At 42.3% G+C, this 12,862-nt stretch overlaps 1 protein-coding gene across 1 annotated transcript in view; it reads right to left on the bottom strand.

Moving 5' to 3' along the window:
* Positions 1–2,131: 2,131 nt before the first annotated feature.
* LOC141014612 (cadherin-6-like) overlaps positions 2,132–12,862 on the bottom strand; it is a 47,867-nt gene continuing 37,136 nt past the window's right edge. Inside the window, 5 exon segments of the mRNA XM_073488472.1 lie at positions 2,132–2,634; positions 3,667–3,943; positions 4,116–4,286; positions 6,509–6,630; positions 7,840–7,976. Coding sequence (XP_073344573.1) covers positions 2,132–2,634; positions 3,667–3,943; positions 4,116–4,286; positions 6,509–6,630; positions 7,840–7,976 — 1,210 coding nt within the window.

Below are 12,862 nucleotides of genomic sequence, written 5' to 3'. Positions count from 1 at the left end.
AGTCATGTGGTACATTAAGGTGTTCATTTAAACTTCTTTTTCACTTCCACCAAGGAGGTTATCAGTGCAGTCGGACGTATCAGAAAATGTTTATCCGACTCTGAATGTTCATGTAAATTCACACCCTCTATAGTCGGAACAACAACTTGGTGAAAATCTTGGTAAATTTTGGGTTGATGGGATGACATTTTTACTGAAGTCTTGTGTTGTATAGTCATTGTATCATTTCCTTTGCATTTCCTTGTCACTAAAATACTAAAAACAACTGTCAACGTGTTGTTTAAACCCTCTGAGCGCATAAAATGCAAAAACAGCTTACCAACTCAGGAAATAAGACCAACCGAGGAGCAGGTGAATGCAGCGTATGTTGACGACACAGGTCCGTTGGTTGGTTGGTGTGTCAGCAGGATTACATAAAAACTACTGAACACATTTCCACCAAACTTGGAGGGAGGATGAGTCTTGTCATATAGGTATACATATTTAGGTGGCTGGTATCTCTGAGTAAGTACAATTTGATCTGGTGGATTTAAAATATGTTTTATTTGCTATTTCATCAGCCTTGATTGAATTGTAGGGGACTGTTGGGCCTTGGACCTGAGGTTCAGGGGTTTGCGCTCTGCTGAGTGCCATTCTAGTTTTCTGTGTGAGAAGAGAAATGAAGAAAATCTACTCTTCAGGCTATTTCTAGTAAAGATGTGTTTAAGGCTACTCTTTTGAATCATATAATAGACTTTGATGCTTTAGTCACATGAAAGAAAAAAGCTTCACAGATGATCAGAGTCCAAGTTTAAACACTCGTGTAAATTCCAATCCAGGACTGATTAAAATGCTATTTTCCTTGGTTTCCTTCATCACCTGAACAGATAAAATGAACCATTTAGGGTAAGAAGATAAAACTGCACAATGAATTTTAATTGCAACTGTCCACGAGATGTTTTAATTTGATGCTGTAATTTCAGGCTCAGTGGCATCCTTCCAGCACCGGGAGTAAATGTGAGTTTGACTTACACCATGCTGTACAGAGTGAAACATTTAAACATATCTGTGGTTGAGATGAGCGGAAAAAGTCCAAACAGGACCAGTATTTTCCTCTGACTGAGCCTGGTGCACATTGGATTAGTGATTCTTATCAATGCATCATAGAAAACAACACTATTCTGTGTACTTCATTTTTCAGCCAAAGAGTCGGCCGCACAGAGAAAAACGGTTCTGAAGACATTCAGCTCAATGAAGAAATATTTGGTATTTCAGCTCACCTCACAGCAAACGCTCGAAAGCTGTGCGGAGATGAAAATCAGATACTGCAAAAAAAAAAAAAGCAAACTGGTGTGTTTGTTGTGGCCATAAAATCCACTTTCCTTTACCACAGCTTCATGTAAGCTTTAAAGAACATTAGCCACTTGTCAACAGCGCCAGCAACGAGCCACAACTGACACAAAATTTCGATGATGTATCCCCCCCTCAAATCCAATCTGTATCGAGATTTCTCATTTTCACATCAGGGGATGATGATGCCAACATTTCCTGGCACTTCTGGCTCAAGCACAACTGTGGATAAGTGGCTAATGCGAGGCAGCCGTCGCTGAAAGGAGGGATCATTTTTGGACAATAGAAATCCCTAGAAAAACAAAACAACTGTACAGCGTATTGTATCATATTACCGTACGTACACAAGCTAAGATAGAACTCACAATATGCAGCATGTTTTTGTCCCAGAAACACTGAAAAATACATAGGCATATCTGTTGGTTTACAAAACTGCTTGTTGAACGTGTCCATCACACGCAGCTTTGGAAAAACAAACAAAAAGAAAATATCGGTATAGATATATTAGGGCCTCATGTACACCCCGTATACACAGAGAAAAAAAAAAAAAAACAAGTCTTGACACAAAGTCTCTTTTCACTGAACCCTTGCAAAAACGCAACTAACACTGACTGGACACACAAAGCCTACGTCTGGTCACCGGAGGGACAACTGAATGGTGATCTGATGGCGGTGAAAGAGCACTCGGACAAAACCGCGCTCGTTTCTCGGTCCTTTCGCCATTTTTTCTCCCCACACGTCCACCAGAAAAGTGTTAAACATGTGTTTTGTTTTCGCTCCTCGTCTGTGTGCCAGGCTCTCGTTAAGAATCCCTGTCGCTGTCGTCGCCCCCGTACATGTCCGCCAGTTTCTTAAACCGGGGACCCCACTCGCTCAGGTAGTTGTAGTCCTGGTCGCCCTCGGTGGTCACCGACTCCAGCGAGCTGAGGGACTCTGCTACGGAGCCGTTCCCCTCGTAGGCGTAGGTGGCCAGGGAGTCGTAAGGCGGCGCCGTTGGGTCGCTGTCGTTGTCCTGGAGCCTCTGGTTGATGAAGTCTCTCACATCCCCGTTATTGTCCCGAGTTGGGGGCAGCACAGGCCGTCGAACCGGAGGGTAGAAGGTTTCTGGGACGATGTCCCGCCGCTGCTTGCTCTCCTCGATGGCCTCTGGGTTACGCAGTGTGCCGATATCAAAGGCCTGAGTGTCCTCCTCTCCGCCCCCTTCATCATTGTAGCTGACGACGTTGTCTCTGACATCCTCTTTGGAGATGATCAGAGGCTCCTTCTTCCTCTGCCTCCTCAGGGCAGCAAACAGCACCACAATCACTGCAGAGAGAACAAAAACAAAGAACAAGTAACGGAGTTAGGTGACTTTTGCTGTTGTTTCTTTGCTCCCTCTCCTTGTTCTGAAGGCCAGCGACTGTCCAGGGGGAATTGTTGATGTTGCATGAGTGTTCACTGATGTTCAGGGACTTTGTCTGACTTTGTAGAAACAGGCTCAGCCACCACGAGGATGCATTATGTATTTTTCCCTCCTCAGGGCCACTGCTGCTTAAGATCACAAAGGAATGCAGTTTAAGAAAACAGCGAAGTACACTGTGTGCTAGAAACGCTTCTTATGTAGCATTAGGACATTTGAGTGATGTCAGTATTTCTCTGTTTGTCCAGCCGTTAAAGCCTCCTTGGATGCTACATAGGCAGGTCATTGAAAAAATATGGTTATTGGAGCCTAAAACTAGTTCTATAACCTTGTCCCTCAAGCAGTTGTATTGTTTTTATGTTTTGAGCCTCAGAAATTTAACTTTTCTGGCCTTGCACACAAAAGTTCTATTGAACCGCCGTTGCTGTTTAAGCCTGAAGTGCACAGATTCTCAATATTAAAAAATTGGTTTGGATTTGTTAAACCACCACTGACACATCACACATAGCTACATCACTGCTTCCAGCTGTACCAGACACTAGTTTTTATGTAAAAATGCACCGCTCTTTTTCATCCTAAAGCACAAATTTGGGTTGCAATAAAGCAAAATGTTCCCTTCCCTCAGCTCAGATGCTGTAGATCTTTGCTGCTCTGCTGTTCAAATCAAATTAACATGTCAGCTGCGGTCACTGGCAGAATTATCTGCCCACAGGAAGCGATGAATCACATTAAGGAGTGAAATACAAAACGGTCTCTTTAACACCTGCGAGGGGCGATTTGCTATAGCGGGAAGCTCTCGAGCGGAGCTTCAGGAGACGCTCAAATCAAATTTTCAGTGAAGCCGCCCTGCTTAAATTAAGATCAAATTGGAAAAACAAATGTTTGCACGATTGAGCTTCAGGTGCACTTCCTCTCCGTCTCAGACCGTCTGTACTCACTGAGCAGGATGATGACGCAGAGCAAAATGGCCACCAAGGCTCCCGTGCTGAGTCCCGCCCTTGCTGTGAGGGCCTCGGCGTTGCACAGCTTCATGTTGCCCTCGCGGTCGCAGGTGCACACTCTGATGGTCAGGGTGCTGGTGCTGCTTTGCATCGGGAACTCTCCATCCGAAATGACCACAGGCACGTGGTAGATGCTCTTCTGCAGACTGTTGTAGCTGTTCCTCCGGGTCAAGATCCAGGCTGTGTTGTCTGAAAACAAGAAGATATCCAGTTACTACGCAGCAATCAATATCGGCTGAATGAATATTTCAATGAACTCCCCTTGAAATTTCATTTGGGTTCTGTGAGTGTGCTTTTAGTGCTGCAAGATGAAAAACTATAAATCACATCATCGTGCAGATGTGGTTAAGAACAACAGGTGTAAGTGCCTTATGGGAGCAGTAGACAAGAAGATTGAAGCTAATCTCATGACCGCAAGCACGAGCTGAGAGTGTATTACCTTTGTTATCACGGACGGAGAAGTTGGCCTTCCCAGCAGCCTCTTGTGCGAGACTGAAGAAAAATCGGTGTCCTCCGAGTGGCTCGTCAGGGTCTGTGGCACTCACCGTTTGTATCCTCTGAAAATAAGAAACAGGGTGAGTAACTCGACCTTCCAGCAGCCATATTGAAGGAACATAAACGATCTTCAGCTGTGAAAAACTGCAATTCAAACACATCCTGTAACCTTCTTAGAAGTTTTCAATAGACACTTTAATGCTCTGTTTAACTGGGAACCCATCATTTCAACCACTCAGCTTTATAGGAGTGGGAGATATCATTAAAAGAGAACTGTCACAACATTATAAGGACTAACAGGTGAATTGAGTGGCATTGATCGTCTCGTTACAATGCAATGTTCTGCTGGGAAGCCTCTCATTCATGATGCCACCCACCCAAACACTGGTGCAGACCAAGTACACCCCATTATGGCAGTGGCCCCTGAGCAATATAGAGCTCAAGGTGTTGACCCGGCCTCCAAATTCCCCAGATCCAACTGAACATGTGTGGGATGTATTGGCGTTGGGTCCTCCTCAGGAATGGCCCAAAGAACACAAAAAGCTTGAGGAATCGACCCGACCTCCAAATTCCCCCTTATCCCAATCTGATTGAGCGTCCATGGGACGTGCTGAAACAAATACAATCCATGGACGAGTTCCGTCGCAACCCAAAGTACTCAAAGGATCCGCCACCTACTGCCTGATGACGGACACCCCAAGAGGTCCTGTGTCCTTGTCTTGACAGGTCAAAGCTAAGTCTGATCCACAGCGAGGCCTCCATGGATCGGACTCGTTCAGACACATTCCACGGATGCTTGATCGGATTGGGATCTGGGGAGTTTTGAGGCCAGGTTGATGCCTCGAGTACTTTGTCATGACATCCCTGAGCTTTCTTGCAGTGTAGCAGGGCGAGATGATTGTTATTCACTTCACCTGTTAGTCCTTTTAATGTTGTGACTGATCAGTGTATATATCATATCATGGCCTTATACAGCCAGCATGCTCATGCTACACAGTTTGTTGTCATATTGACCAACGTTAGCTCTTAACCATCTAATTAACAAAGATATCACAGCACATGCCTGTCAGTGGCTCTAATTTACATGTCAACATTTGGTCTTTGGGGGATTCATAAACCTTACTGATGGCAATCGTTCAAAATACATCTAGCACTAAACACATGTACAACCTTTACACCTGGTAGTTTTCAGAGTTGCCTAGAGACACATAATTGACTCAGGAATATACTTAAGTACAATTTTTGAGGACATTTACATGAATATGGACATTTTACGCAACTTTACATGCCTGCAAATGACCTTTACTTGTTTTCAGAGCTTCTCCTTCAACAATAGGTGTGTTTCTGGTTACAGAAAGGATCTTATTATTTGACAAAAAGGTCTTTCTCTGTCGGAATCATTTCCATAGTGTTGTCAGCCACTTAAAATAACAACCTCAGCCCGTCTGGGGCAAAACAAGCACTTTTAGTGGACGTTACTTTGACGGGCAGAGATGCCCTGAAGGATTAGAGCTATTGCAACCAGCTGAGTCAATCTACTGGACCGATTTCAAAACTTTTGGAAAGCATGAATCATTTAGACACCAAAACCTGTAGGTGAATGTAGCCGCTGTGTAGCTTCCTATCGACATGGGGGTGAGTAGAAAATGCTGGGATTTTTTCATTTTTGGTTGACGTGTTGCTTTAATAATCTGAGTACTTCTTCCACCAGCACTGCAGCTGAGGTCTAATATCAAAAAGATAATATTGTATATAGAGGTTGGTTTTTTTTTAACATCACGTAGTGATGTCGACAGAAACATTTGTGTGAACACAGAATATGTGTTGGAATTTACAAGTGATACTGAAACTGAAGACTCGTCAAAGTGTCAAAGCACTTTGGGTTTTCAGTTTAGGAGAAGCAGCAGCAGTACAACTGAAAAGACAACTGTCATACTGTGAAGTTTGAGAAGCACATATAACATACAGTTAGTCCATAATGCATCTGTGTCATTGTAAAACTCTTTTCAAATGCCTTCAGATGAGTTTTTAACTTCTTTAATCTCTACATGGAGGAAGAAGAAACTGTCCTGAAAATTGTTTTTTATCAACCTGAGAGAAAAAAGGGTCCCCAGATGTGTTCGTTATCTCCATCCATCTAGCTCTTCTTTATACACGTGATGGATTTACAAATTCTCTCTGAGGTCTGCTAATTACATGCTGTGCTGGAAGCGGACACATAATCCTAACGGGGGAAGTGGAGATGAAACCACGACTACTGCTTTGTGTTTTCGGTCGTACCAACCTGATTAGCCTTTGCGTTCTCACACACGAACGTCTCGTAATTGGTGGCAAATGTCGGAGCGTTGTCATTGACGTCCAGGACTCTGATGTAAACCGGCACACGGCTGATCTGTCGCGGGTTGTCTAGGAAACACAAAGGTGAGGACAGTGAATTTTTACACTAATGATTATTTTTTCACCTGACAAAACTTTACCATAGTGTGTGTTTGTGTATGTGTGTTTCCATGCATAAGTTATATTTTTAGTTATCAGTGTTAAAGCACTGTTACTGAAAATCAGCACTTCCTGCACTCATTTCAGATTAAAAGTTAATAAGGAGATGGAAGGGATTATAATGTGTGAGCTACTGGAAATGGCTCGTAGTATTAAAAAGGTGTCATAAAATATGGCCAGCATGTACTGCCAAAGGTAGCTCCAAAGATATAGAGGGCAGCATATCACCAGAGTAACCATGCTTACTATTCTTGGCTGTAGCCAGATATATATAATATATATATATATATATAAATATGCGTGTTTATATGACTCATGTATCATCAAAATGTACAGTAATATATGTTGACTCCCTCCACATATACTTGCAGTGTACTATTGAATATATCAAACAATATATTATCTATATATTGTCAAATGTACCAACTATTTCCATTTTTCATACATTGTAAAAATATTTGCACAAATGTACAAAATATATCCAGTAATATATGCAAAAGTTTTTTAAATAAATATTAATATGTGTTACCAATGTATTATCAAAATGTACATTTATTATATTTTGTAATATATTCTTGAAGCTAAACGACATTTGTATTGTCAAATAAATATTGAATATATCAAATTATATATTCTCTACATATTGACAAATATACCAATTACTGCTGTTAAAACATTAACATATATTTTACATATATACCTAGTAATACATGCTAAATATATATTAAGTCAGATTTCTTAATACATACCCGTATATGTATCAAAATGTACATTTATTATATTTTTGTAATGTATTCTTGAAGCTAAAAGACAATAAATTGGCTTGTATTGTCAAATATATGTGGACCTGTACCATATATTCAAATGTGTGTTTAATATACGGCATCATACTTGTCAGTTTATGTCCAGTGAGTGGTGAACAAACACCAGCCAACAGCCAACGCTGAGTGAACTGGCAGTGACTGTTGCAGTACTCTACTTCTAGTACAAACCCTCTCTCTTCACTTCAACACAGAACACTCAGCAGATAGTATCAACTCCAAAAATCAAATTTGGCCGGCAGAAAGAGAGGAGGAGGGCGAACAGAAAACCGTCTGCTTCCCGTCCTGCTGCACTTACTGAACTCTGTGGCGAGGACGGAGATGTTGTGCCAGGCGTTCTCTTCTCTGTCCAGCTCCCTGAGGATGTACACTGACCCGTTGCCTGCATGGATGTTGAACACTCTGTCCATGTCCGTGCGCCGATCAATAGTGTACCTGCAAAACACACATGCACACACGGGGATCAGCTTCTAAACGTGGACGTGTGTTGTGTTCCCCGGGTGAAGGCTACAGTCACATTCAGAGAGCTTCTCAGGTGTGAACGGTCACATTTACTAGTGGTGAAACTGACATTTGGTGTGGTTAGAAGGGTTTCAGCAGGCAGGAGGTACTCAAAACAAGTCTCACTAAGCATGATGCACTCTGCCATTATTTCCTTTCTTTGCTATTCATACCAAGTAAGCATTAAGGAAAATATGAATTTTGTGCATCAATCCAGGCAGGTTTGCCCTCAGAAGAAAGGCCAACTTTGTTCAAGAGAACAAAATTGGTTTTCACCGGCACAAATGAGCCAAACTACAGGAGTTAATAAACTGCTTTTGAACACCTTCACAATTTTACTAAAAGCTCGCTTTACACGAATCACAAAAAAAACATGTTTTCTCAATTACCCTCTGTGGGATCTCACCGTGCGGATAGTTCAAGGTTTGCATCCTAAAGTTTGGATGTAACCGCCTCTGAAACATCTGCCGCCACACAAATGCAACAGTGTATAGAATTTAAGTAAACTCAGCAGCAGTATGCTTTTACAGAAAAAATGTCCTCATGTTAGGAGCGATCAGTTCCTCTTCTCCTGTCCTTTCTCTTCTCTGAACTCGTTTGCATTGAGAAACAATGTCGGGGTGGTTACGCTGTATCGATAGGGCTTCATTGTGATGTCTTGAAATGTCAAACACATTGTCCTTGAGGGGCACGAGCAGCAGGTTCTCTAACTTAACAAGCCTCAGATGAAGATCTAAGTGGAGTAAAGTCGTGGAGACGCTGGTTTTTGTGTTGAGATGTGTTACAGGACGCTCCTGCCGATGTACACAGCTGCAATTTGTGAACTTTGGTGGAAAACCAGCTTATTTTTAGGGTTCAGACCACAAATAATCTAAAATCTGAATTGGAAGACAACGACCAGCTGGCTTGCAGGTGAGCTAACCATACAACCGTTTCTCTAATCTTGGAAACCATCCCTGGACCGGAGTAGTAACACCTCACAACTCTGGAAAATCCAACATCCAAACTGAGCGATTGGAGGCTGCTGTCACTCTCAGGTTGATTGACTGGTCTTTCACAGATTGTCTCAATTATTTTGGCATAACACTTGAAGGGAAATCATGTTTTTCAAATGAAAAATGACTCAAAATGAACAGCTTATGTCCTCCTGCCAGTTAATGCATCTCTTGTTGCTGTTACACAGAATCCAAATGCATAAATATTAATACCATGAAGCGAGCCAGTGATCACGATGGATTGCACTGTTTTTCTGTTTGTGTTTCATTACCCTCATACATCCTTATTGTGTAAATCGTCAAATATTATGCAGAAACAAGCAGATGTAACAAAATAATCTGTAAGTTCAGCTGCTAACCTGTTTATCATTCATTTTTTGTACAACTCGCACGTTGTTCATTTGTGATTTGAGATTTTAATACACTAAAAAACCTGTTGTATTGCTGTTTTCCTTCTTTGCTTCAATAAAGGTTATTTTAATAGAAGTTATAATTCAGACACCGAATGTGTCCATTACATCTGAAATAGTTTTGTCCCCAAAAGAAGAAGAAGAAGAATGAAATGATTAAAACTTCCCCCAATTAACCTTTGATTTCAAATTTGTTTCCCAGTCCAGAAAAGTAAACGTGACCATAAATCATTAGTGGGCAACTGGACTCTGAATATTTTTGGAAACCTGTTTTACTTGGTGGTTAGATTGAACATGTTTGAACTGTGATTCGTCAGTCCAGCTTGAGTTTTCACTAAAACAAGCAGTTAGTCCCACTGGTGGTGAGACGTCGCTGTTGGGTAGTTCTGGTTTATCAAAGCAAAGCAGCACAGTATATTAAATAATACAGATTGAAAATGTTACTGCTGAAAAGGAATAAACAAGTTTGCTAATTTCACAATTGTCTCAAAGTTTGTCTGGAAGTGATTGTTCGTTAGAGCAACATCGAGCTGATTGGGTCTGCTGTGCTGCCCCTAGACCAACCTTCTGTTTCTTTTCTGCCGTTTTAAGAATAGCTCTGTTAGAGCAACACATCTGTTAATTCCAACTTGTTATAGACATTATTGTGCACTTGGCACTGAAACAGGAGCCTGTTTCTATTTAAATCTGCACAGATTCTGATGCTAAGCGTCCAATTTCTTTTGCCAATGACTGTCGGTTTCTTTCTCTTCTTCTTTAACCGTTGCTCAGAGATATCTTTGACTCCCTCTGCCCTTTCAGTTGTCAGTCTAGTTGATCCGCAGCACGGCGATTTGTTCTCCGTGTACAAAAAACATTCCTTTTTTTGGCAAACCATGTGAAATAATACAAAAAATAAAAAATAAAAGCCTGACAGACTATTCAATAAAACAGAGACGTCCTCTCAAACATCTGACTACCAAACAGTTGCTGCAGACGGAGCAGAAACATCAGAGAAACCTGCGCTGATAAAAGAAAACAAAATTATCTGCATGACTAGACACAGCTAGAGGTGAGTGTAACAGTCTATTTTATGCAATTTGGGTGAACTGACCCTTTATCACATAGTCTGAATGTTGTGTCCTGTGGTGATGACAGATTTATGTAAGTGTTTGCAGTCTCTCTCTCTCTCACACACACACACACACACGAGCCAACAGGTTACCCAGTCGTGTTGTTTTTCTCTGCTTCCCAGACTACTGTGATACATCAGTGTGATTAATGGAGTAGCAGGCATCAGGAGGGCCGGCGTAAGAAGGAGGAGACCCCCGAGGGGAGACTATGAACCCGGGCTCTCAATGCACCGCCGCACCGCTCTCTCCTCTCCTCGCCTCCCTCCCTCCCTCCCCCCCAGCCCCTCCCTGCTGCTTCTCCCGCATCAACCATTTTAGTGTCTTTATCTAAACACTCCCTCCTCGTCTCGGCCTGCCTCTCCTCCACTCCTACACCACCTCGCCGGGCCCCCGACAGTAACTCTAACCTCGTTAAAGCTGCGTCGGCCGTGGGCTTTACTAATTGCTTTTCTAATATTCCCAATAATTCAGCTGGCTGGGCCTAACCCTTCCCCTGATTAATGGCACAGAGATAACAGCGCGCCTCGTCCTGACCGGGCATCCAAAGTGCTGCACTCAGCAGGCAGGCAGCTGGCTGGATGGGAGGCCAAGCAGAAGGACATGGAGGGTTACAGAAATGTTAGTGATCAGCGGGTTGGGGACATATATCCTCTGTCCTCGCTACAGAGGCTGCACGCCTGCAACAGTATTTTTAAAAGACATTCTTTGGAGTCAGAGTCACTTGGCAGCCAGTATGAGTACTGGTGCAGGGATCTGAAGGTCAAAAGTTGTCTAGTTTGACCTGAAAACGTTTAAATGACCAGATATCAATGTGGACCAGTCCTGTCAGCACTTATTTACCAAAAATCTCTTCAAGACACTCTCACCCTCAGGTCCTTTTAGTCGCTATTCTGAAGCTTCTGATCGTATCACATGATACTTCATCAGCAGATGAAGTCAAAGAATTGAAAAAAGTTCAAATTTCTAGAGCATTTTATGGACTTCTGGATCATGTGGACCAACATAAACTGCTGTTATACATGACAACTTAGACTTTGTCCTCAACACTATGCTTTTACTAGGGAAGTTATTTTCAAATTAAACCAAGTCTGAGCCACTGGAGGAACGAGTCCAAACTTTTAAGTCACTGAAGTTGAGATTTAAGTCACTGAATCTTGTTGGAGACAGGAAAGCCTTTGAATTGTTGTCATTACTTGGTTTACGTTGATTTAAGATGTTAAGTTGTTTTTATTTATTTTTCATTGTGCTTAGCCATTACTCTGGTGATATGCTGCCTCCCATTAGTTTTGAGCATGAATTTGAGAGGTGGCCAAAAGAAAGAAGTTCTGCTAATGCCTTCCAAAACATCCCTAAACAACAGATAGAGGGAGATGCAATATAATATATGACATAATGTTGATATATCTATAGCAAATACACAAAAGGAGCTTCTCAAAATGTTCCCAAGTGCCGAACAATAACTGGTACCAGACTATATTGTCTTTGGCAGTGTAAAGAAATTAAATTATTTCGGACGGCGATATGTAAAGACATAAGTACGGTGATAGGGCAGCAACTGCTCCCCAACCCACTTTTATGCCTATTAAGATGTACGCCTGATTCTTTGAAGAGTCAGTTCAATTTCTCTTAATGTTGGCGAGAAAGGCTGTAAGGACTAAGTGGGTTGAGAGTGATTCCACCTCTGTTCGATTGTGAAAACCTCTAATATCTGATGATGTTACTTTAGACAAGTTGAGAGTCGATCTTTCTGTAATGAAAAAAAAGTGGGAGAAAACACTGAATCACCGAGGAATTAACTGCAGACTGACGAGAAGATAAGTGGCTGAGACGAGGGACTCTTTTGTTCATGAACAACACCACTCTGTATACTCTGTATGTGATACTGAGCTGTTGACAGAGGTCCGCACATTCTTTCCTCCAGTAGATGTACAGATACTCTGGTAAAAGTAGAAGTACTGATTCAACGTGAAGGACATTTGTGGTCAAAGCTGACTGAAGCTCACGTCATATTAAGTGCTGTATCGTAGGCAACTGGACTTTCATCCAAGAGGCTTCTTCAGGTCTAACTAACTGGAGGGGAGCTGCAGGCTTTTAAACTCTGTGTGGGAGTGTCCTTACAGAGTCGTTACAGACACGTGTGAGCTCTGAGTTTCAGAGTCGTTAGGGCCACTTGTGGGTCGTTGACCCAACCGGCCTTCGTGTGGGTTGCTAGGGCTAGGTGAGCCCTGGTGTGAATGGTTGATGGCCAGTTGACTCTGTAAGGACGCTCCCACACACGGTTTAAAAGCCTGCAACTCCCCTCC

This window comes from Pagrus major, chromosome 19, assembly GCF_040436345.1.
Source record: "Pagrus major chromosome 19, Pma_NU_1.0".
Lineage (NCBI taxonomy): Eukaryota > Metazoa > Chordata > Actinopteri > Spariformes > Sparidae > Pagrus > Pagrus major.
The sequence above is the reverse complement of the archived record's forward strand: the minus strand, read 5'-3'. Positions and strand labels throughout refer to the sequence as shown.